The 27577-nt window shown below is 40.8% G+C and overlaps 1 protein-coding gene across 1 annotated transcript in view; it reads right to left on the bottom strand.

Moving 5' to 3' along the window:
• The window catches only part of LOC140186220 (cadherin-4-like), a 753218-nt gene that overhangs the window by 276233 nt on the left and 449408 nt on the right, over nucleotides 1-27577 (bottom strand). Inside the window, exon 3 of the mRNA XM_072240216.1 lies at nucleotides 162-391. Within this exon, the coding sequence (XP_072096317.1) occupies nucleotides 162-391 (230 nt within the window). The remainder of the gene's footprint in view (nucleotides 1-161; nucleotides 392-27577) is intronic.

Genomic DNA, 27577 nt, shown 5'->3' with positions numbered 1-27577 from the left:
CAGCAGCAGAATCCCAGCTGGCAGCAAATTTCGTTTTAAAAGTCTCGGATATTACTTAAGATGTTATTCAGCACACTCTATCAAAACCACTTTACATTCTCTCATTTTCAAATATTTTATCAGGTTTTTTGAAAAGTCTTCTAAATGGATAAAATGATTACCTTTTTTACATTGTGAATTGAGCCTCCCCCTGCTTTCACAAGTAGTTTGATCACCGCTTCCCACTTCTCTTGAGTCCTAGTGTTGCGTGCAGTCACAATGAACTTTACTTGCTTTGTGGGGACCTGCATTGATCGAGCTGCATTCAAGGTGCCATCTTTCTCCACTTCGAAATCAGGGTTACTACTTTCATACTGAATCTCTTGGTTTCCAGCACAGTCATCAAATTCCACTAGAAAAGGCAAAAAAAAACAGATAAGGTGATGTGACGTGATAGGCAGCCAGCAAGAAAGGCAACCAAACACGTGTTAGAGATGGTTAATTTCAAGCGGTAAATTGTCAATTTTAAAATAGTTATCAAGGAAATGATCTAATATCCTTTACTGAAATGCATTTGACCTTTCAGGAAGACAGTTGTATCTTATCTCTTTCCCCTGAGAACCTACTAGAAGCATCCCTTATTTTTCTTAAATACATTCATAACAGGCCATCAATTCACGGAAATAGCCTTCATCTATGTTCCTAGTGCAAAGAATGCTGAATACGTTTCTCAGACCTCAGTACATTTTATCTTCACATTTTCACTCAAGTATGTGAGGAGCATGAAAGAAGCCTCCCAGTCAGTTAAGAAAAGGTGCTTCCATTTATTGCTCAAACAGTTCCATTAGCAAAGATGAATGAAATGGACAAAGGATGCCTTAACATCCCAAAAATAATTAAACATGACTTGTGAAATATTCTCAGGAGGGATTGTTATAAATTCACCTCTAATCAGGTGTTCTCAATGTAACATGACAACGAATTTATAGGAGCTTTCATCTCTAATAGATATTTTTGGATTAACCCTGTATATGGTTCATTACAGTACTCTAAAATGAGAATCACAAATATAGTACCATCTCTAGTGCAGCTAAATTTTATCCACTTTCTACTAATCAAATAGAAATGGCTACTGGAAATAATCGAAAAAGATTAGACATGACACTGAAGTGATACAATAAATTGACCACAAGTCACTGTTGTTACATAGGAAGACTATTCTTTTCTATGGCATAAGTGAATTAATGAAACAGTGATCATTTATATATGAAGAATGCAGACACCACTGTGCTGGCATGGAAATGAGCTGAATCTTAAAATTATGCATTTAGTTTGACAAAACAGACATTTGAAGATCTCACTTTGATCACTTTTAATAGCCATGGGCAACATTTTAGCAATATTGCTCATATAGTATTGAAATATTTGTATTATCACATTAAAAGTTTCAATCTTTATTTCAATCTGTAACCAAATCTTCTTTCTAACAGATTTGACTATTCCTCTGCTCTTTGATCCTGATATTTCTTGTCCTGAGCTATCTTTCAACTTTGCCTCCTATTCACTTTTTCTATTTGAAAATGTGTGCATTCTTTCCATATGTATTGTAGACCCTCTTCTAAGCATTACTTCCCTCATATTAGTCTTTTCTGAACTTACAAATGCTGATATTTGCTTTCATTATATTCTGTTTTGGGATTAATTGCCAAGTAAATGGATCATGATGGTCAATGAAGCAGTCTATGTGTGTCTCTTTTTCAACTGTACATCTACATAGGCAAAATCCTCAGAGCAATCTACTTCATTTTGATGACTCTCCTGTCTAAACCTAGGACAACTCCAAACCTTAACAATGAGATGTGGTAGCATACATTTTATGAATGCTACAACTATATATGGACTCTGAGTTAAGCTCCAATTCACGACAGTGTACTTTCTTTTTAAATCACTAGTTGTGCTATACTTCACCATGAGGAAATCTACAGATACTGGAAGTCCAAGCAACACACACAAAATGTTGGTGGAATGTAGCAGGCCAGACAGTATCCATAGGAAGAAGCACAGTTGATGTTTCGTGCCGAGACCCTTCGTCAGGACTTAGGACTGCGTCGTCCTGACGAAGGGTCTCGGCCCGAAATGTCAACTGTGCTTCCTCCCTTGGATACTGTCTGGCCTGCTCCGTTCCACCAGCATTTTGTGTGTGTTGCTTGTGTTATACTTGATGGGTCTTTTCTTCCTTGCTAACTCAGGAGCTCTCAGAGGCTCTGTTAAATCTAACTCTCGTTCTTCTTCACATCAATGACCTGGTCCACTCATTAACCATTCCGATCAAATCTTTTGCTGATGCTCCTCCCTTAAAATTGTACATCCTGAGAAGTTGAGAATCTTCAATAACCTACCGACTGGCTGACCCATGCTGTTGTCTCCTGTGTGTCTTTCATTACAGAATGAAAAACCCTGGCTTCATTCAATTCCCCAGAGATTTCTGTTCTAAATCAGTCTGACCTGCAAGTACTGCGTCTCACCTTTGATAGCCTCACCCTGAATTTTAATCCAACAATTCACCTGGTCTCAATATCTATCTGCTCTGGACAAAAACAGAAGTTCCACAGTTTGTTCATCACCACAGTTGCATCCAAGATGCTTGGCTTCTGACTCCATGCCATACAATTATTTTCCCTTCATTATTCCCCTATAAAACCTGAACATTCATTAAGTTCAGTAATGTTCTCTTGTAATCCTGACAGGATACAAAGAGAAATTTGTCATTTGATGGACAGTCTTTCTTTTTTCTGCAAGCTTCCTCTCTTTGCCGTAACCTTTCTGCCTGTCTCTGTTGATTGATATCACTGTGGTCAATGTGGCACTGAACATTTCTCTGGCATTTCATCTTGGCTCTAAATGCATAATCCTCCACCTACTTTCTCATCCTATATTCACACTGTGCTGAAATCAAAACTAATTACATCAACTCTGACTCATTCATTCCTGAGATCTCAAACATCTAAATATTACATATTGACATCTGCCTTCACTTCCACCAATAAACTTCAGATTTCTAAAACCAATAGCTTGCTAAGACTTAATCATTCTATCTTATTTTTCTTATTTTCTCCATTCTCATTTTATCACCAGTATCACATACACATATGCCAACAATTTATCCTACCAACTGGTGCATTATACATCCTGGAAAGCCGATATACTAAGTCAAATTATCCTCAGAGAGTGTGTTGTAAAATAAATACACCTTATATTCAAATGCGCAATGGTCAGCTGAATTTAGATTGATCAAATCTCCAGGTTTTCAGGCTTTATTCATTTGTACAAGCAATGAAGCATTGTTTTCTCTCCAGTACCCATAAACCAGAGATCACTACTAGAAACAAAATTTTATCTCTAAACCTCAATAAGTCAATTCTAAAGCAATAAAGTACCATTTAAATTAACCTATTTACTGCCTCCAATTATGTTACTTTCAGAAGATTATACATCATGACAAGGTTTCATTATTAGATAGTGACTAAATGGTAAACGGTGTATTTGAATAAGGTGTTGAAGAGCACACAATGCAACACCTGAACTATTCAGATCTTGGCTGACCTTGTACATGATCATCCCTCTTTCCATTCATTTGAATCATTATTGAATCAACATAAATTAATTATAACTAAAAAATAATGATAACTAAATATCATTCCATTAATATTCCAATAATTTTCTGCAGATTTTGGTCAAAAAAGTCCCCTGAAAATGTGTAATGTCAGGACTGGGGTAGAGACAGTGGGTATAATGTTACTACTTTTCCTAGTGTCAATCTTATTTATGTATTTTTTTAAGTTCCACTCCTCCCTCCCAATTCATCCCAATTACAATTCATTTCTATCCTTAGATTTCTCATTCTACTTAAATTCCTCTCTCCTTTGCAGTCCTTCAGACTCTGAAAACTTTAGTGTTGAACTGCTTCTTTCCCTGATTTTCAAGTATTCCACGCATGTGTAATGTCTCTGAACTTATATATATTATCGTCTGATCACTCACCTATTTTTCATTATTATAATCTCACCAGCATACCTTGTAATTTCAATTGCTTTTTTTCCTTCAGAACTCCGAGCAATATAAGGGAATGACAATCCTACAGACCATTTGCAACAGACCTGCTTTCAGCCACATAGTTATTGTTGCTTATCTCACTCTATTCAAAAGAAGTATAACGGGATGGATTTTGTTCACTGCCAGCACTACTCCAGAACCTCCACTTACTCTACATGACACTCCCAGTGTTCACTCCCTGACTCTCACCATGATTCAACCAACCGTCGTCCTCACTGATGTGACTGTTTCATGGAGTGATATACAGGTTGCAACATGGCCTCAAGTGACATTTAAATATAGAGAAAACTGCCTAAAAGAGATCCTTAAAATACCTTTAAATAATAAAAAAAGTTATAAAATACACTTAAAAGATAGAAATTAATTAAAACATTAAAATTTTAAAAATATAAAATCACATTCACATTTGCTTCCAATCAATTGAATTGCACAGCACATCCTGGACTTGGCTGGTGTAAAGTTGAAGGTTATTACATTCTGGTCTTGCACTTGCTGCCTGTCCCAGCAAGAGCAGATACAAAATTCTCCAGCTCATTCTCAATTTCCACATGGCCATGCAGAGGCATGAACAGACTAGCACACTGCAGCTAGCTAGCAGTTCCCTCTGATGCAACTGGCTAATAAGCGGTACAAGTTACTCCACTCCTACATTGGCAATAAACTCTGGGCATGGTCACTATTTTCTACCATTTCTCAAATCAGTAACAATAAAACAACTGGCAGGACAAAACAAAGATTGACAAAAGCAGTGAGAAATGATGCCAGTTCCATTACTTTAAACCCCAGGTTTGTTTATTCTATATTCCCTATCTCAGCAAGCCAGAATATTAATTGGTTGTTTTTAGCACTTTATCTATCCAACAATAATCAATGCACTTCAAAGTAATATGGTAAGTGTGAAGCATATTGAGAGATTTCTGGCCACTGTAATTATCTGCTGTTTCATTTGAATTGCTTCCTTTTTCAATGGGGTTACAAAAAGGACTCTTTGCTACATTAGCCACAGGATGTAGATGCTGTTATTGAGGAGAGCAATTACTGTCCACCCTAATGGCTCTTCAGGAAGTCAGAAGATGGTGTATCCTCAAAGATCTGAAGCAAAGGTCTCCACATATCAATCTAGCAGTATTGAATTGCCCAACTTAAGTGTTGCAGCTTGTATCATGCTAAGATTCATAACAGTGTGCACTGGATAGACAAATGCCCTTTTCTGAAAATAGAAGTGAATCAAATTTACTAATATGATTACTATGATGGTGGACCTCACGCTGCAATCAACGTGAATCATACAAGTGACACTTTGACAATAAAGATTAAAAGCACAACCAGCCTTCTCTTTTACACTTGCTCTAAGCGGTACCATAAATGAGAATGAAGCTTTAGTTAGATGTTCAATTGAAGGTCGCTATTTCATGAACTCTTGTGACAGAAGAGCCAAGATTAATTCGATCTCTTGAATGTCGAATTGCTTAGCTTCAAAATCAGAATCAGAATCAGAATCAGGTTTAATATCACTAACATATGTTGTGAAATTTATTGTTTTGTGGTAGAAGTACAATGCAATGCATAAAAATACTATCATTACTATAAGAAATATATAAAACTAAATGAGTAGTGCAAAAAAAGGGGAAAAATATTGTCAATTCAGAAATCTGATGGTGAGGGAGAGAAACTGTTCCTAAAACATTGAGTGTGTGTCTTCAGGCTCCTATACCTCTTCTTTGATGGTAGTAATATGAAGAGAGCATGTCTTGGGTGAAGAGGATCCTCAATAATGGATGCTGCCTCTTTGAGGCATCACTTCTTGAGGATGTCCTCGATGCTGGGGAATCTAGTACTCATGGTGGAGCTGACTGAGGCTGCAACTTTTCTGCAGTTTCTACCAATGCTGTGCGTGGCCCTTCCATATCAGACGGTGATGCAACTAGTTAGAGTGCTCTCCAATGTTCACTGTAGAAATTTGCTGGAGTCTTTAGTGACAGACCAAATCTCCACAAACTAATGAAATATAGCCGCTGTCATGCCTTTTCCATAACTGCATCAATATGTTGGGCCCAAGACAAGATATTAAAGATGTTGACACCCAGGAACTTGAAACTCCTCATTCGTTCCATTTCTGACCCCTTGATGAGGACTGGTGTGTATTTCATCAACTTCTCCTTCAGGAGGTCCACAATCAATTCCTTGGACTTACTGACATTGAGGGCAATATTGTTGTTGTGACATCATGTACTACTTGCTGCGTCTGCTACTTGGGATTGTGATACATGTTCTCTTGGATAGCCCCTCAAGCATAATCAATTCAATTCTGATGGCCAAAGATACTTCAAAGAAACTAGCTGAGTTCCAGTAAAAGTTCAGAGTCTATCCTGTTTAGTTTGATGATAGTGATCCAGAATATGGTGGAAATTCTCCTCAGTGTGATAATGAGACATCACAAGACATTACAGAGGTATAAAGAGAGGTATATAAACAACAGACAGATTCAGAAGATGAAGTTGGGCAGGCTTCATCCTTTGTCTTGGATCTATCATCCTGTGTTACAACTTGTCTGACAGCTACTAAGTACTCAAACAGTGACAATATTACTAAACTACTGAGTGATACACATTGAAATGTCCTGCAAGAGTACCCCCATGCCATTGCTATCATTGATGATGTTTCCAGTAAGCGTTCAATATGTAATACTGAACGAAGCAGTCAATCATTATCAGTAGATTTCTTTGTTCAGACTTGGACTGCTACATTGTGACTTTGTTATGTTAAGCATTTCCTGTGCCACTGACTTACAGTATATCACATTGTCAATGGGTCTGCTGATGGAGCCGGACATATCATGGGATAACAATGGGGGTTAAGCCTAGCATGTTGTCTGAAACGTCTAATTTAATGGAATTACAGTGTTCCTTCATTCTGACTAGGGGACATCCTTCCCAACTTTCAGAGAAGGACAGAATTCTTGCTATAACCAGGATCCTTTAACTAAAATTGGTTGAGTACAGTATATATTTTTTGAATCTCCTTTGAAATGCTTTATCATTTTATTCCTTCCAGCACTGAATACTCAAATTCTAATATGCATATTCACTAATTATTCAGAATACTTAAATGTTGTAAAACTGAATTGAGAAGATAACAGGCTCAATTAAGTGCTCCTAAACTTTATGTTTAATATTAGATTCATCTTACAAAATACATTCTCCTTCCACTGATCCAGGTTGTACTGAACACTAATACATAGAATGTTAAACATCAGCATTGCTGATGTAGATATTTGACAATGAAATAAGAATTATGAAGCAAAGGTTTTTAAAACAAACACCAGAGTTTTGTTAATTTAATCTCCCCACTAAAAGAAAATGAGTCTTGCTATTTTGGCTGACTGCTTCTTTTCAAAATCAACCTAACGACCTTGAATTTCTGTGTACAGATTTCCAATTACCTTCCTGAGTGCACTGCAGTACCCTTGACTTAAAAGAGGAAGAGCTTGTGCTTGGAGAAATAACATTTTTATGTTGTAAAGGCCGACCATGTAGCTGGAGATGTCCATTTTCTAATTTCCTCTGCAGCCTTGGTGCTTTATATAAATCAATTTTGAAAAACAACTTCTTGTAACATTGCTATCGATAGCTAAATTATTGATTGATTAACCATTTCACTATCTAAAAACCCAAATTACTACTGCAAATCACATTTGACAATTATCCAAAATTCTTTAATGCATAGTTAAGAAAACACATTGATAAAATCACAGCTTCAAAGCTTTATTGTATGTTTACAATGGTTAAGTGTTGACTATTTGATTGCATCCTTCAAGAAATGTGAAAAACATTTCCCCACACAAATTTCCAAATTTCAAGTTACATTTTTAAAGTACAAAATACATAAGTAGTTTTTATTCTGCTTTATTTTAGAAAGCTTTCACTACTGCAGGAAACTAGACTCTGGGCAGGAGAAATTTGTTCATTATTCATTCACTTGAAAAACAAGCCCTTCCTAATTTGAATATTCAGATAATCGCCTGAACATCATTTTAATGCAATCTGAATGTGGCCCAGAATAAGGTGGCAAGCCAAGAGCTATGCGGTGGCCATACTAAATGCACCCTTGTCAAGTATGTAGTAGCACTGGTGTCAATTTACACACATGAATTTTTTTTTGTTGATTGGTATTTTGTTCTCATTTTATATTTCTCTGCATGAGTACAGCTTGATATTACATAAGTAACCGATCTTCTGCTACAAAGTTTCCAATTCAGTGTTTCTGTATCCTTTTGACTAGAGCAATCTTGCCAGAAACACGGACATTCTGATTTATTTGAAGATAATTTCCTTTCTTCTGCCCCAACACTGTGATCTTGATGATCGAAGGAAGACATGACGGAGAAGACAATGGCATTGCAACTGATTGGCTGCACAGTGCTTGAATGTTCTTTACCACAGAACTGACCTTGACCACAAAAACATACACACATTCTTGAGACAGTAGTAAGAGCAATGATGCTTAATTTAAAATTTTTATGTGTGCTTCTGCATGGTTATTAGGAAAAATGATAAATTTTTAAAAAAACATTATAACATAAATATTTTAGCTTTTAAAAAGTGGACAAGATACCAGAAACAGCATTAAATTCTGAACAGCAAGAAATGAACATTAATTAGGGGACTGGAAAGGGACAAAATTGGCAGAAGAATGAGGAAAATGAAAAGACACAAATATGTCTAAATATTGGCCATCACTAATTATAATGAGGACACCAAAGAATACATATGAGAAAGATTATACTCAAAGCCAATGCCTGCAAGTATTAAGCGGCAGCTGTCTGCATTACTCAGTGGAATACAGAAAATAATCAACCTGCAAATACCCATCTTTTTTTGCAAAATAATATGGAAAGGGAGGAAAAAACATGACAAAGTTATCTGCCCAACAACAAGATCCAATAATAAGGTGGAAAAACTTAAATAAACAAAAGATGAACATAAATAAAGTATACTAGATATCAGAAACAAAAGAAATCTAGAAATAGGACACACAAAGCTGCTGTGCAGGTTGACTCCGTGATTAAGAAGGCATACGGTGCATTGGCCTTCATCAATTGTGGGATTGAGTTTAAGAGCCGAGAGGTAATGTTGCAGCTATATAGGACCCTGGTCAGACACCACTTGGAGTGCTGTGCTCAGTTCTGGTTGCCTCACGACAGGAGGGATGTGGAAACCATAGGAAGGGTGCAGAGGAGATTTACAAGGTTGTTGCCTGGGGAGCATGCCTTACAAGAATAGGTTGACTGAACTCGGCCTTTTCTCCTTGGAGTGATGGAGGATGAGAGGTGACCTGATAGAGGTGTACAAGATAATGAGTGACATTGATTGTGTGGATAGACAGAGGCTTTTCCCCAGGGCTGAAATGGCTAGCATGAGAGGACATAGTTTTAAGGTGATTGGAAGTAAATACAGAGGAGATGTCAGGGGTAAGTTTTTTTACGCAGAGAGTGGTGAGTGCGTGGAATGGACTGCTGGCGGCGGTGGTGGAGGTGGAAACATAGAACGTAGAATAGTACAGCACAGTACAGGCCCTTTGGCCCACAATGTTGTGCCGACCCTCAAACCCTGCCTCCCATATAAGCCCCCACCTTAAATTCCTCCATATACCTGTCCAGTAGTCTCTTAAACTTCACTAGTGTATTTGCCTCCACCACTGACTCAGGCAGTGCATTCCATGCGCCAACCACTCTCTGAGTAGAAAACCTTCCTCTAATATCCCCCTTGAACTTCCCACCCCTTACCTTAAAGCCATGTCCTCTTGTATTGAGCAGTGGTGCCCTGGGGAAGAGGCGCTGGCTATCCACTCTATCTATTCCTCTTACTATCTTGTACACCTCTATCATGTCTCCTCTCATCCTCCTTCTCTCCAAAGAGTAAAGCCCTAGCTCCCTTAATCTCTGATCATAATCCGTACTCTCTAAACCAGGCAGCATCCTGGTATATCTCCTCTGTACCCTTTCTAATGCTTCCACATCCTTCCCATAGTGAGGTGACCAGAACTGGACACAGTACGCCAAGTGCGGCCTAACCAGAGTTTTATAGAGCTGCATCATTACATCACGACTCTTAAACTCTATCCCTCGACTATGAAAGCTAACACCCCATAAGCATTCTTAACTACCCTATCCACATGTGAGGCAACTTTCAGGGATCTGTGGACATGTACCCTGAGATCCCTCTGCTCCTCCACACTTCCAAGTATCCTGCCATTTACTTTGTACTCTGCCTTGGAGTTTATCCTTCCAAAGTGTACCACCTCACACTTCTCCAGGTTGAACTCCATCTGCCACTTCTCAGCCCACTCCTACATCCTATCAATGTCTCTCTGCAATTTTCGACAATCCTCTACACTATCTACAACACCACAAACCTTTGTGTCATCTGCAAACTTGCCAACCCACCCTTCTACCCCCACATCCAGGTCGTTAATAAAAATCACGAAAAGTAGAGGTCCCAGAACCGATCTTTGTGGGACACCACTAGTCACAATCCTCCAATCTGAATGTATTCCCTCCACCACCACCCTCTGCCTTCTGCAGGCAAGCCAATTCTGAATCCACCTGGCCAAACTTCCCTGGATCCCATGCCTTCTGACTTTCTGAATAAGCCTACTGTGTGGAACCTTGTCAAATGCCTTACTAAAATCCATATAGATCACATCCACTGCACTACCCTCATCTATATGCCTGGTCACCTCCTCAAAGAACTCTATCAGGCTTGTTAGACACGATCTGCCCTTCACAAAGCCATGCTGACTGTCCCTGATTAGACAATGATTCTCTAAATGCCCAGAGATTCTATCTCTAAGAATCTTTTCCAACAGCTTTCCCACCACAGACGTAAGGCTCATTGGTCTATAATTACCCGGACTATCCCTACTACCTTTTTTGAACAAGGAGACAACATTCGTCTCCCTCCAATCCTCCAGTACCATTCCCGTGGACAACGAGGACATAAAGATCCTAGCCAGAGGCTCAGCAATCTCTTCCATCGCCTTGTGGAGCAGCCTGGGGAATATTCCGTCAGGCCCCGGGGACTTATCCGTCCTAATGTATCTTAACAACTCCAACACCTCCTCTCCCTTAATATCAACATGCTCCAGAACATCAACCTCACTCATATTGTCTTCACCATCATCAAGTTCCCTCTCATTGGCGAGTACCAAAGAGAAGTACTCATTGAGGACCTTGCTCACTTCCACAGCCTCCAGGCACATTTTCCCACCTTTATCTCTAATCAGTCCTACCTTCACTCCTGTCATCCTTTCTTTCTTCACATAATTGAAGAATGCCTTGGGGTTTTCCTTTACCCTACTCGCCAAGGCCTTCTCATGCCTCCTTCTTGCTCTTCTCAGCCCCTTCTTAAGCTCCTTTCTTGCTTCCTTATATTCTTCAATAGACCCATCTGATCCTTGCTTCCTAAACCTCATGTATGCTGCCTTCTTCCACCTGACTAGAGATTTTCCACCTCACTTGTCACCCATGGTTCCTTCACCCTACCATTCTTTATCTTCCTCACCGGGACTACTTATCCCTAACACCCCGCAAGAGATCTCATCGACCACGTGTCCGTAGTACGTTTCCCTGCAAAAACATCATCCCAATTCACACCCGCAAGTTCTAGCCTTATAGCCTCATAATTTGCCTTTCCCCAATTAAAAATTTTCCTGTCCTCTCTGATTCTGTCCTTTCCCATGATAATGCTAAAGGCCAGGGAGTGGTGGTCACTGTCCCCCAGATGCTCACCCACTGAGAGATCTGTGACCTGACCCAGTTCATTACCTAGTACTAGATCTAGTATGGCATTCCCCCTGGTCGGCCTGTCCACATACTGTGACACGAATCTGTCCTGGACACACTTAACAAACTCTGCCCCATCTAAACCCTTGGAACTAATCAGGTGCCAATCAACGATAGGGTCTTTTAAGAGACTCCTGGATGGCTACACGGAGCTTAGAAAAATAGAGGGCTATGGGTAAGCCTAGGCAGATCTAAGGTAGGGACATGTTCGGCACAGCTTTGTGGGCCGAAGGGCCTGTATTATGCTGTAGGTTTTCTTTGTTTCCATGTTTTTTAAATACTCAGCAGGTCCAACTGCATGTGTGCCAAGAAGAAATAAATTAACTTTTTTGAAAACACTGATGCAATTATGAAGAAGGCACACCAGTGGTTCTACTTTGTTAGAAGTTTGAGGAGATTTTGTGAAACTAGCAGATTTTTATAGGTGATGAACATACTGACTGGGTGTATCTTGTCCGGGCATAGAGGTTCCAGTGCACAGGATCACAAAGGCTGCAGAGGGTTGTAGACACAGCCAGCTCTATCTCAGGCATACCCTCCTCATCAACAAGGACATCTTCGAGAGGTGGTGCCTTAAGAAGGCAGTACTCATCACTAAAGACCCTCACCATCTGGGCCATATGCTCATTGCTAACATCAGAGAGTAGGTACAGGAGCCTGAAGACCAACACTCAACGATTCAGAAACAGCTTCTTCCCCTCTGCTGTCAGGTTTCTGAACAGTCCATGAATCTATGAGCATTGCCTTGTTATTCTTTTTTTAAACGCTATTTACTTATTTTGTAATTTACAGCAATTCTATGACTTTGCACTGTACTGCAGCTGAAAAACAACAAATTTCATATCATAAGACTAACAATAAACTTGATTCTGATGTTAATCTTGTTACATACACCTGTTAGGGTGCATTCTCCAGTTACCTTATAAGGTAACCGTAGCCTTCATCCAGGAGCAGATGTCATCAGGTGGTTTCCAACCTTCACTGAGTGTTTCGACCCTTAACCACGACAATCTCCAGTTGGTGGGCCGGCAGTGGTGGCCAAATCACTGCCCATCTGCTCCTGGCTTCCAGTTTCCCTCCTCTCGCCTACTCCAAATCCAACAAGAGGCTCGTTCTGCCTCTTTCCCCATCCTACGAGCTGCTTGTTTTTTGCTCCTTTCGTCCAGGCCCAGATCTGATAACAACTGCCGCGCTGATTTGACTGGGAAACCTCTGCAGCCAATCTCCACAGGGAACAACCATGTCTGCCATCCCTTGTCTCTATACTTCTGCACTAAGGGCTGGTAGTTCAAGGCCTTTCTCTCGTGGGCCTCTTCCCATCCCTACTCCTACATCACAGTCAACTCAACCAGAATTATTTTCTTGTCTTCTGTTGACCACAGTACAATGTTCGGGTGTAGAGATGTGTGCACCACATCCAGGAACTGGAACCTTGTTCCCACATCGACCCTCATCTCTCAGGACCTGGCCGTTAGCAGCAGATTGGGCTTTGGTTGTTTGGTTACCGAAGGCCTAGCTCCCTCTTTGATGAAGGTGATGGCCTTCCTCAAACCTGTGCCAGCTGTCCTCTTCTTGCAGCTCTCCCGCTCTAGTGTGTCAGCAAGAGCCAGAAGCACCTTATCATGGCACCACCTATACCGTGTTTGAGTTAGAGCTGTTTTACACTCGAACAGTATATGAGCCAGTGTCCCCTTTTGACCACAGAACTTACAGTTCGGGTCCTCTCTCATCGCCCATGTGTACAGATGTAATGGTGAAGAAAGGGTGTCATACACGGATCGCAGGAGGAAGGAAATATGGAAGGGATACAGAATACGAAATTGCTGTAATTTACAGCAATTCTATGACTTTGCACTGTACTGCAGCTGAAAAACAACAAATTTCATATCATAAGACTGACAATAAACTTGATTCTGATGTTAATCAATTCTCTCCCCTCATGTGCTAAATGATCAGCTGAGTATTTTCAGCATTTTGGATGCATTTTTCTCTCAGAAAGGAAAAATATCATTCACTATGTAACATATCATCTGCTTAACTAATCCATGTCCAGAGATGGGTGCTGGATGTTGGGGTGTTTTGTTTTTCAAAATAATATCAATGTACCACAACTGTCAGTCCAGACATTAACAGAAATTGTGGAGCTTGGGGAAAATGGGGAGTGTGGAATATATACTGTATCTCTCAAATATCTTCAGTGGGCTATAATAGCAGTCGTAGACCATGACGTATTTCATGTTTTCTTCACTAAGACTTGGACACATGGACCCAGGAAAACCGGAAAATGGGATAGGAATTACAACAATAAAAAATGGGTCAGATGGTGCTGGTGGCCAGCCAGTTGTTCTGTGGGGAAACATTAACTTGGTCAGTTCATTGGTAGTTGGGGATGCAAATGATAGTTGGGCGGATGGATGTGTTCACTCATTGGGAATGATTGTTTGGCCTGTGAATGAAGCAGGCCACACAGGCACTGCAGAAAACTCAGAACTGGTGCTTAGGTTTGTATTGCATGCATTCTTGAAATCCTATCAAGAACAGCCCATCATTTACAGAAGAAACAGAATGAAAATCATGATACAAGGACCCCAAAGAAATCTGATATACAATATATTTTATCTTTTATAAAATTGTTTCCTCTGGTACTTAAATAAATGGTGTTGCACTCTCCAGTGTCTACTGATGTTTACAACTGAGGCAAGCAATAAGGAAAAGGAAGATAGATTATGAAAGTATTGAATTGAATTGACTTTATTTCTTACATCCTTCACATACATGAGGAGTAAAAATCTTTATGTTACATCTCCATCGAGTGTGTAATGTGCAGTCATGGTAATTTATAATAAATAGAACAGTCAATGTAACATAGAAATACAGTACACTCAAATCAGCATGAGTTAATCATTCTGATGGCCTGGTGGAAGAAACTGTCCTGTTGGCCTGTTGGTCCTGGCTTTTATGCTGCGGTACCATTGCCCGGATGGTAGCAACTGGAATAGATTGTGGTTGGGGTGACTCAGGTCCCCAATGATCCTACAGACCCTTTTGTAAACTAGCACAAAATATTAAAGCAGATAGTAAAAGGTTTTGTATTTATATATTATATGGAATGGAAATGGGGCGTCTATAGGAAATGAAGCCACAATCTCCATTGGCGCAGGTGCTCCACAAGACTGAGTGCTTAGTCCCCTACTCTACTTGCTTTGTGCTTATGATGGTAAGGCTAAGCACAGCTCCAATGCCATATTTAAGTTTACTGATGACACCACAGTCACTGGCCAAATCAAAGGTGATGACAAATCAGCATATAAGAGCGAAATGTAAAATCTGGCTGAGTGGTGCCACAGCAAAAAACTCTCACTCAATGTCAGCAAGACCAAAGAGCTGATTATCGACTTCAGGAGAAGGAAACTGGAGGTCCATGAGTCAGTCCTTCTCAGGGGATCAGCAGTGGAGAGGGTCAGTAACTTTAAACTCCTCGGTGTTTCATTTCAGAGAGCTGTCCTGGGTCCAGTGCATAAATGACGTTATGAAGAAAGCACAGCAGCACTTCTGCTTTCTTGGGAGTTTGCAAAGATTCGGCATGTCATCTGAAACTTTGACAAACTTCCGTAGATGTGTTGTGGAGAGTATATTGACCGGTTGCATCATGGCCTGGTAATCAATACCCTTGAATGGAAGCACCTACAAAAAGTAGTGGATACGGCCCAGTCCATCATGGGTATAGCAAATGAACACATCTACATGGAGCGCAGTAGCAGGAAAGCAGCATGGACCATCAAGGACCACCACCATCCAGGCCATGCTCTCTTCTTACTGCTGCCATTAGGAAGGATGTACTTGTTACATACACCTGTTAAGGTGCATTCTCCAGTTACCTTATAAGGTAGCCGTAGCCTTCGGCTAGGAGCAGATGTCATCAGGTGGTTCCCAACTTTCACCAAGTGTTTCGACCCTTAACCACGACACTCTCCAGTTGGTGGGCCAGGAGTGGTGGCTAAATCACTGTCCATCTGCTCTTGGCTTCCAGCTCCCCTTCTCTAGCCTACTCCAAATCCAACAAGAGGCTCGTTCTGCCTCTTCCCCATCCTACGAGCTGCTTGTTTTTTGCTCCTTTCATCCAAGCCCAGATCTGACAACGACCGCCATGCTGATTTGGCTGGGAAACCTATGCAGCCGATCTCCACAGGGAACAACCATGCCTGCCATCCCTTGTCTTTACACTCCTGCACTAAGGGCTGGTACTTCAAGGCCTTTCTCTCGTGGGCCTCTTCCCATCCCTCCTCCCACAGCACAGTCAGCTCAACCAGAATTAGTTTCTTGTCTTCGGTTGACCACAGTACAATGTCCAGGCATAGGGTTGTGTGCACCACATCCGGGAACTGCAACCTCCTTCCCACATCGGCCCTCAACTCCCAGGACCTGGCCGTTAGCGCAGATTGGGCTTTGGTTGTTTGGTTATGAAAGGCCTAGCTCCCTCTTTGATGAAGGTGATGGCCTTCCTCAAATCTGTGCCAGCCGTCCTCTTCTTGCAGCTCTCCCGCTCTAGTGTGTCAGCAAGAGGCGGAAGCACCTTATCATGGCGCCATCTGTACTGTCCTTGGGTTATAGCTGTTTAACACACGGACAGTATAAAAGCCAGTGTCCCCTTTTGACCAAAGGAGCCTCAGGACCCACACCACCAGGTTCAGTAACATTTAATACCCCTCAACCATCAGGATATTGAACCAGATGGTAATAGCTTTACTCAACTTCATTCAATCCAATACTGAACTGTTCCTACAACCTCTGGATTCACTTTCAAGGACTCTTCGCCTCATGTTCTTGATTGCTATTTATTATTTTTTCTTTTTGTATTTGCACAGTTTGATATCTTTTGAACATTATTGGGTGTGGTCTTTCATTGAATTGATAGTGTTTCTTGTATTTACTGGGAATGCCCACAAAAAATGAATCTCAAGGTTCTATATGGTGACATATATGTACTTTGATAACAAATTTACATTGAACTTTGAGATCTCTTGGAAAATGAGAAAGAGGAATGGCCTATATTGGAAAAACTATGTTGTGTAGGTCTTCCTGGTGCAGGACACATCTGACACGCCAAAGAGAGATGCTATGGATGTGATGAGAGGTAGGACCTTCATACAATTGTGGTCACAAAAGAGGCAGTGATGAAAAAACTACTGAAAGAAATAGTGAAATTTATAGAAGATCTTTCTTTTGATAATTTACTGAAATTCTGTTGAGACTGGGCAGGTCCCAATGGATTGGAAAACAGCAAATATCTCACCCTGTTTAAAAAAAAACTGTAAGCAAAAAAGTGGGTAATTATAACCAGTTAGCTTAGTGTCTGAGTCAGGAACGTAGGTGCTCAGCGAAGCGGCCTCCCAATCTATGCCTCACTGATATACAGGAGGCCACACTAGGACCAGCTGATAGATTGCTTCGCTGAGCAGCTACGCTTCGTGCTCCAGTAAAAGTGGGATCTCCCAGTAGCCACTCACTTCAATTCTACTTTCCATTTCCATTTGACATGCCAGTCCATGGCCTCCTCTACTGCTGTGATGAGGCCACACTCAGCTTGGAGGAGCACTATTCTGGCTGGGTAGTCTCCAACCTGATGGCATGAACATCGATTTCTTGAACTTCCAGTACTGCCCTACACCATCCGCCCTTCACCATTCCCTATCCCCTTTCCCCTCTCTCACCTCATCTCTGTACCTGCCCATGACCTCTCTGGGGTCCTTCTCCCCTTTCTAATTCTTCCATGGTCTTTTACTCTCTCCTATCAGATTCCCCCTTCGCCAATCCTTTATCTCTTTCATCTATCCACTTCCCAGCTCTTTGCTTCACCCCTCCCCCAGTTTCACCTATCACCTTACACATCTTCCTCCCCTCCCCTCACCTTCTTGGTCTAAATTCTTACCTTTTATTTCAGTCCTAATGAAGGATCTCGGCCTGAAATGTCAACTGTTTTACTCTTTTCCATAGATGCTGCCTGGCCTGCTGAGTTCCTACAGCATTCCAACATAAAGCATACGGTGTTGCTGGGATATCCAGATTCTGTAGATTTTCTCATCCTGATGAAAGATATACTGGCTTTGGAAGTGGTATGGGGGAGTTCAGCTGGTTGATTGCAGAGATGAGGGGTTTTGCCTGTGAGGAGAGATTGAGTCACTTGGGATTACATATAAAAATTGCTGGTGAACACAGCAATTTTGATGTGTGTTGCTTGAAATTCCAGCATCTGCAGATTTCCTCGTGTTTGGGATTACATATGCTGGAATTCAGAAGACTGAGGAGGGAATCTTATAGAAACATTTAAAATAATATGAAAGGGGTAGATTAAATAGAGGCAAGAAAGTTTTTCCACTGGTAAGTGAGATGATAACCAGGAGACATAGCATCAAGATTAATGGGAATAGATTTGGGAGGGAGATGAGGAGCAACTGCTTTTCTCAAAGAGTCTGTGGAATTCTCTGCCCAGAACACAATAGAGGCAACCTCATTAAATATACATACTTAAGACACAGTTAGACAGATGTTTGCACTGCAGGGGAATTAAGGGTTATGGGGCAAAGGTAGAGAAGTGGAGCTGAGTCCGTGGCCAGATCAGCCATGATCTTGTTAGATGGCAGAACAAACTTAACCGGCCAGATAGTGTACTCCTGCTCCCATTTCTCATGTTCTTGTGTACAATTGAATTCATATTTATTACTTATCTTACATGGAACCTGCTGTGCTATTTTTCTCTGGGGATGAAAGGCCACCATGAACATCTAGTAACATATCCGTCTGTAGATACGTACTTAGGAGTTTCAGAAGATGGGCTGAGTCTTGTACCAAGGAGTGAAATGAACCTGGCATGCTGCCAAAATCCATTCCTTGATTCCAAATACACCGCAAAGAGGTCTTCATTAAAATATTCTTAGATGCCAATAAGTATCCAGGGGTTGAAAAGGTCTATACAAATTATTAATTGAGTTTTAATTCAAAGTATCACTAACATCAGGGAATGCAATAGGTGTTGGCCATTCAGCCCTCGGAGATGGTTTCATTTCAATTATAAGTGTGTTGAACCTTAAGCTCATTAATCTGCTGTGACTCAGTATTCCTTGACAGCCTTGCATAAAATCATTCTCTGGCTTAAAAAAATTGCCATACATATAAGTGGGAGATGAATTTTTGCCACTCCCCACCATCACAAAAATTCAAACCGCATCTTGACAAAGTGCTTAAGAATTTTTTTATTTGCATGCAGTGTAGAACTATTGGTGCAAAGACTGCTGAGAATTTCAATGCCTACTGGTTTTTTTAAATGATGGTATATACTGTAGCTATTGCTGTACCATTTGTACAACAGTCAAAGATTTTATCTGAAAAGCTGTCAGTGTCAAATAAAACTGTTAGGTTTTAGCTCCAAAATGTACAAATGTTTGGCGCTCTGATGCAAGCATGTGCAAAACATAGAAAGTCCAAACATCTGCACAAATGTCAAGTCTGTTGTGCCCTAAATCAGAAATGAAGCTCGAAGTTCTGCAGTTCTTTTTGGGGATTTGGGGTCAGATGTTCTTGTTGGTGTTTTTCTGTCTGGATGATCTGTTAGTTTTTGTGCATGAGAGAGGGATTGGAGGTTTGACGCTATTATCACTATTCTTTTTTATAGGGAGGCAATCTGTTAGTTTTTTTCTGTGAGGAAGGGGGTGATTTGTGAATTTTCTTTATCTTCTTGTGCGGGAGGGGTTGATATCTTTTCTTTCAACCACTCCCACGATTTTTCTTATTTCATGGCTATCTGGAGAAGATGATTATCAGAGTTGTATATTACATGCATACCTTGACAATAAAATGAACCATTGAACCTTATATCAGATTTTTATATCAAAAATAGACTTGTCCCATTCATTGAATCCATTCGTCTAAATGGACAAAATGGCTATCAGAAGGGTAGCCAAGGTTGGGGTAATTTATATATCTTTTGATTTGATTAAATGGAAATATTTTCAAAATTTTGAAGTTCAATGTCAATATATTATCTAAGTACATATATGTCACTATAAAAAACCCTGAGACTCATTTTCTTGCAGGCATAATCAATAAATCCATAATAGTATAATAACCATGATAGAATCAATGAAAGACCACACCAACGAGCATTCAACCAGTGTGCAAAAGACAGCAAACTGTGCAAGTATGATAGAAATAATAATAATAATAAATAAATTAGAATAAATATGGAGAACATGAGATGAAGAGTTCTTGAAAGTTTATCCATAGGTTGTGGGAACGTTTCAATGATGGGGCAATTGAAGTTGCATGAAGTTATCTCCTCTGGTTCAAAAGCCTGATAGTTGAGGGGTAATAACTGAAACCTCACTTGGAGTACTGTGCTCAATTCTGTTTGCCTCACTACAGGAAGGACGTGGAAACCATAGAAAGGGTGCAGAGGAGATTTACAAGGATGTTGCCTGAATTGGGGAGCATGCCTTATGAGAATAGGTTGAGTGAACTTGGCCTTTTCTCCTTGGAGCGACGGAGGATAAGAGGTGACCTGATAGAGGTGTACAAGACAATGAGAGGCATTGATTGTGTGGATAGTCAGAGGCTTTTCCCCAGGGCTGAAATGGCTAGCACGAGAGGGCACAGTTTTAAGGTGCTTGGAAGTAGGTACAGAGGAGATGTCAGGGATAAGTTTTTTTATGCAGAGTGGTGAGTGCATGGAATGGGCTACTGGTGGTGGTCGTGGAGGTGGAAACAATAGGGTCTTTTAAGAGATTCCTGGATGGCGACATGGAGCTTAGAAAAATAGAGGGCTATGGGTAAAGCCTAGGTAGTTCTAAGGTAGGGGCATGTTCGGCACAGCTTTGTGGGCCGAAAGGCCTGTATTGTGCTGTAGGTTTTCTATGTTTTTATGTTTCTATGTTTCTACTGGATGATAGTCATTCAGGCAGGCTACCGCACTCCTCTTAGACACCTGTATAACTGAAACCTTCTTGGAGCAAGTAGGTACCTCAGACAGCCAACGCGAGAGGTTAAAGATCTAGGTGAACATTCCAGACAGATGATCAGAGCAGGTCCTTAGAACCTAGCCGGGTACCCCATTTAGGCCAGATGGTTTTTGCAGGTTCACAGTCCTGATGGCAGCTCACACATTGGCCTCAGAGACTGAAATCACAGGATCATCGGGGCTGTGGGAGTTTGTGGTGGCTCCTCCATATTTTGTTAGTCAAAGTGAGCACAGAAGGCATTGAGCTCATCTGGAAGTGAAGCCCTGCTGTCACCTATGTCACTTGATTTAACTTCTTAATTTAAATTTCCTAGCTTTTTGAGGTTTCTTTTTTCTTTAAAAATTATAGCTTATAAAATCTATCCATTACGGTATTTTTATAATTGGAAAAGAAACTTTTTTGAACATCAGTTCTTTGAGAGTTGATTAGCTTAACTCTCACAGCATTTTGGTGTGCTGTTGATCATGGAAATTTGCTGATAAGATCAGAGCTAGATTCTTTGTTAAATACACAGCAGCAGACTTGATTTATGTAAGGGCAGGTTTTGTAGGGAAATGATCAGTGTCTGCAGGCAACCTTGAGGAAATTTTCTTTTTGTTGGAATTGAATTTTTCTGCCCAGATGAGAATTTTTTATCCATTCCTAAGCATTCTTGAAAAGATGGTGTGGACTTCAACTGAAACAATTTGATGTGCCACAATCTTCAGGAAACAAATTTGTCAAGTAGTACAGGATTGAGGTGTAGGATTAACATTCTCACAAATATATGCCTAAACTTCCATCTGTTTGAGATTAACACTTTCAAAGCACTGGCCCATTCTACCATAAAGCAGTATTGGAATGAACACAGAGAACATTTCTGATGGGTAAGTCATTCACACATACTTGCTACCAAAACAGATCACTGGCAGTGGAAAAATCCAGGCTACAGGTCACAGCAGACTTGAAGGAAGAACGTAACTGTTTTATTCAGACAATTTCCATTATTCAGGTTATTTATTGCCTCATACATCAGGCTTCTGTCATCATAGTTCAAACTATCAATGTTCACTTTGCCCTTGTTTCTTCAATTAATAATAATTACAACAATCAGATATCAAGCATGTCCAGCATTCAGTGACATGTTTGCACTATATGTCACCGCTAAACCTAACAGCAGACAACAGAAGAGACCCTTGAACTCAGAGTGTTCTACTTGAAGTCCACTTATCTCTTGAAATTTTACATGCTCTCAACAGATCAAATCAAAATTTGAGCACTAGTTTTAGTTTGGTGCACAAGTTCGGTGTCAGGGCAATAGGAAAATCTACTTGACCTTGCAGCGGTGAGAAGCGAGCCAGACAGAACCTCTGCTGAGACATAAACTGTAGATTGGGACTGAGGTTACGACAAGAGAAATGAAGGACACTGAAACCAAGTACGTACCCAGTCTCATGCTCAGCAAGTTTAGTGAGCCATTAACTGACGGACTATCAAAGTTGTTATCTCTGGTCAGGCCTCTGATTCTTAAACCATCAATGCATCTGTACCACAGTGTTCAATATTTGGGCCACTTCTGTTTTCCATCTTCATTAACAACTTGGTATATGCATGCAGTAACGCGCTATACCTGTACACTGACGACTCCACTTGATTTGCACCAATTAGAGCAGCAGAGAGTAATACAGTGGCAGCAGGCCTGAACAGGGATCTTGACAGGATGAAAGCCTGGGCAGATGACTGGAATGTCACCTTTGAGCCTACTAAGTGCAAGGCAATGGTGATGTCTAGGAAGAGGAATCCATCTAACTCCGATCTGTATTTTGGGAACTGCAAGCTGAATTTAAAGAAGGAGGTAGTAATCCTTGGAGTTAATATTGACAGCAAGTTGGTGTGGGATAAACACCTTTCCACTATTTCAAAGAAGGCTGGACAAAGGCTTTGAGCTCTGCGGAAAGTAGCATCCAAACTAGACAGAGGGCAGAGCCATGGTTTACAAAGCCCAGGTACAAAGTATCATGGAGTATGCCTGCTTACATGGCTGAATGCCTCAGAGTGTCCTCAGCCAGCTTGATTCCATTCAAAGAAAGACTCTCAGGATTATAGGTGTAGATGAAGCCACAGCTCATGAGAAGCTAGCCATCAGTAGCTTACACCACAGACGACGGGTTGCTGCAGCCACTGTCCTATACAAAATGCACACCAGCCACAGCCCTGCAGACCTTCACGCCATGCTGCCTTCATCTTATGAGAGACGGCGCACCACACGATCAAGTTTATCTATGCCTGCTCATGCTGTTTCTATGCCTGATGCGAGAACCTACACACTGGATAGAAGCTTCTGTGCTATCAGAATTTGGACCAGCCTTCCAGGTGCTGTGGTTGGAAACATCTGCAACAATAGGGTCTAAGCCTTCAAGAGTCGAGTGCACAAACACTAATCATCTCTGGGAGGGAAGTCACATGCTTCTTCATAAGCTATCATGAAGGAGACCAGGATGGCAATGCTTGGTTGTTGGTAGGTAGGGTTAATACCGGACTTTCAAGAGCACTTGTGAGTTATGTTCCAGCTGGACTTAGTCCTTAAGTTGCTGGAGAACAGTGCGGAAAGAACAGGTGCTGTTTTCTCCCGGTAGGGATTAGTTTTTAGTTCCAAGTGCTCCTGCCACGTTTTGTCACCCTGCGACCTTATCCTTCAATCTCTTTGAATTATGGACAGCATGTGTATAAATGTCTCTCTCCAGCAGACTTCATCATGATCATCATGACTCCAGTATTTCTACTATTCTTTAATATTTCTTAATTGTACACATGATTTTTTTTTTAATGTTCTATCGCTGAGCAGCAGTGAACCATCTGATTGGCCTATCAGAGTTCTCTCTGAGAACTAGTTGACTTGACCAGCATTTCTGATCTGGCTATTGTTTACGATTACACAATAAAAAAAAGTTTCTCGCATAAATACAAGTAATAATGAAAAGATTGGAAATATTTCTATAGATATTAGGGTGACCTTTAGAAACTTAAACGACAATCCAAGTTAATGCATACAAAACAGAATTTTATGTGCCTTCTTGTAATTAGTTACAGTTGGTGTACCGAGCACATGCTATATTATGCATCCTTTCAAGGTGCATAAATCCCATTAGGCAGCTTTAAACTTAACTCAGCACACCACTGACCTTACTATGTTCAGCTCACATCACAGTGATCAATAGGAAATAAATATAGTATCAAAGGCATCCCTCAAACAGTCAGCTAAGAAATAAGTCAATTTGAATGCTGCAACAGAGAAGGCGTATTGACAAAATTTGTGTTTTTAATCTTGGGAGTTAATTTAGAATTTATCAAAATACTGGGCTAACCTGGGTGCCCACATAATTATTCATTCTCAACAACATTGATCATTAGATCAGACAATTCAAAAGATTCTAAGTTTAATTACTTATTGGTACACCATGGAGTTGCATACAAAGTCTAGGATTTGGAAAAACTTTATTAATGTGCTAGAATGTGCCAGAAAAAGTCCAGTAATCTAATGAAGAATCCCACAACTTTGAATCTTGAAACTTGAACTTGTGTTAACACAATGAACGATTTGTGCATCTGGAACTACTCATCTCTCCACATGAGGGTATCAAGATGACAATGGCCTTGAAATTCAATCACACTCTGCACAGCATTGCCACGTATTGATTGTGTAAGATGGGAAAATTATTTGCATATGATATGGCAATGCACAGCAATGAAATTAAATGCTGTGTAACATATATTTAATACTCCTGTTGTGAAACTAGAGTGTAGACATGATCTGAAAAACAAAACTGTGGGAAATTAACTGGAAATGGAAGGATGACGACCTGTGCAAACATGTTAAATATATTCACCCAGGATTTAGATTTAAAGGCATCCATTAGTTTTGCAAGACCATGGATCTGCACCTGGAAAGTCTTCACTCTCCAGGCTGCAGGCTAGGGCAAGGGAAGACCGGCAGTTGCCCATGCTGCAAGTCTCCCCTCTCCAGGACACCGATGTTGTCCAAGGGAAGGGCAAGGGCCGATACAGCTTGGCACCAGTGTTGTCACAAAGCACTGTGTGGTTAAGTGCCTTGCTCAAGGAGAAAACACGCTGCCTCAGCTGGGGCTCGAACTCACGACCTTCAGGCCGCTAGTTGAATGCCTTATCCACTTGGCCACATGCCCACATACACCACCAGGATACTGTTCCAGGGAATTGCCTTTATAAAGCCAATTATGAAATTGTAAAGGAAATCATAACACTGAAGATTGTGGATATCTAAAATTAAAACAGAAAAAGTTGTAAATACTTTGTTTTCTCTCTCCACTCTTGGGAAGTATTCTGGAGATATGTGAATACAGCAGATATTAATGCAAACAAAAACCAGCCTTCAGTTCTTATTGTAAATGTAAGTAAGTCCAGGAAGCTTGCAATTAACCTTCAGATCTTATTGTAAATTGCAAACAGTAAATTGAAGTTAAAAGCAGACTGCTCCATAGACTAAAAGATTGCATATGGAAGAGCCAAGTGTTAAGACAATGGGGTTGAGTTAATTGGCCTGCCTCAAACCAGGCAACCTGGCTAATTTATTTGCACTATTGTGACTTGAGTGCAAGCTTGCAGACCAGATAGATGTTGTCACTTAGCATATCAAACATGATCACAAGTATAGGCAATCAATAATTTTTGTGTACTTATACTGGTGTACTCAGAGACAACCCTGACAACATTAACTTTGGGTACCTGGCTCTCTGTTATGAAAAAGGTTTTAGAATATTTGCACTAATTAGTTTCTCCCAAAGTTATTCGGATCTCCAGAATTGTCTTAACAATTACAATGTACTTCCACTATGTGTCTCAAAGGAACTATTGTCAACCCAAAGAACTGAAGTAAACAATGTCATTGCAACTATTGAAATTGTATTAAACTCCTGCTGTTGCCTTTGATCTTAAGGGTATAAAAATGTGATGTATCTTTGGGTTTGTGAGTCTCTACTGAGATTGTCTCCGGAATGATACCTGCTCGCTGTGATGCATAAAGACTTCTATATTATCACCTTCAGTGGTTCTCCAGTAACTTACTTCACAGTCACAACATTTGGGGTCTCGTCTGGAAAGTGTTCATGAACCAGTGACTAAAGCAGCGTCAGGGGTTGAGGGTTTTTTTTAAAAATAGCACCCAAACTTAGATCTGTTCCAAGTCAATGATCGCAGGGTCATTAAGTATCAAATAAGACAGCAAAGGGCAGAACTGGTAGATATCAAAGTGTGGTGTGTGTGCATGCATGTGTGTTTGTGTAAGGGACCAGCTAGCAGAGAGTTTTGTGTAACTTGGTGAAACAGGGCCGCCAGTCGTGAAAGGTGGTTACTAAGCATTCAGGATGTCAGAAAGGTGCATATATGCTTGTTCAGAACTTTCTAGTAGCATACTTGCTTGTGAATGTGTTTGTGTGTTTTACAATAAGTCTGAAACTTTGGGGTAACAGACATTTATATGGAAAGGAATACAACAGGCATCATGAGTACAGCAGCACATTAGTGGAAGGTTGCAGAATACATTCTCTATGGTTTTAAGTAGGTACTGTTTAATTTTTATCCCTCTTTTACATTTTGTGTAGTGTGGGAATTAGTGTGGGGATGTTTGAAGGAGAGGTTATACCCAGATATATCTGCTGGGAGGCCACCTGTTGAGATCAGACAATGTCAGGTCGCGAATCCTGATCCCTTTGCCCCTGATTGCAACCATTCGCAAGCCTTTCTCCTCCAGGAATTTTGCCAGGGATTCTCCAAAGCATTTTGCCTGAGCCCCCTCACATAAAGTCACTCGTGGGAATTCACAATTTCGGCGCAAGGGCAAAGAAATGATTAAGCTTCACAAGATGACCCCGAAAGATATACACGTCAGTAAGAGCGAAATGCCTTCAGAATATGGGGACAGTATGACTTCAGGAGCGCACGATGCAGTGTGGGGAACCACTGGGAATGCCAGGGAATGAAGAGCGATATCGCTGCTTCAAGCGGGAAAATGAAGCGGTGACTGGGAGGGAGGTGAGAGTAACTGGGGAATGATAATACCAGTAGTTCAGAGAGCTGATGAGCCTGCCATGGATTATGCAGAACAAAATATCGAGTTTATGAGGAGTATTCAGGGATGGATAATCCAGGAAGGGATGATCCCATCTTCCTGAAAATGCTGAAGGAAGGTCTGAGCTCAGCCCACCAGGAAATTTTAGATTTGGGGATAACGGTGGGATTGACCATCTCTGGAATAGTATCATGGGCCAGGGAAACAGACCAGAGGAGGGAGAAGAGAAGGCACAAGGTGACTGTAGTGGATATAGCTGCTGTTAAGATGTAGACAACTTGCTTTGTGTGCCAGCAACCAGGGCACCTAACAAGGGAGTTCCAGAACAGATGTAGAAAGGTGAAGGAAATGATTCGTTACAGCTGAGAACGCTCAGGCTATATTTGGAGGCAGTGTCCTAAAAAAGGACGAAGGTGTGAAAGTCGCTCATCAAAATAGGCCGAAGCCACTGCAGCACCCTCTCTGTCTGATTTGACTGCCAACCGGATTATAGAGAAACACCCTGGTCATACAAACAGATGGCGCCAGCCTCCATTTTGAGCACTGATC

Source organism: Mobula birostris, chromosome 2, assembly GCF_030028105.1.
Source record: "Mobula birostris isolate sMobBir1 chromosome 2, sMobBir1.hap1, whole genome shotgun sequence".
In the NCBI taxonomy this organism is placed as follows: domain Eukaryota; kingdom Metazoa; phylum Chordata; class Chondrichthyes; order Myliobatiformes; family Myliobatidae; genus Mobula; species Mobula birostris.
This window is presented reverse-complemented; position numbering and strand designations above follow the sequence as displayed.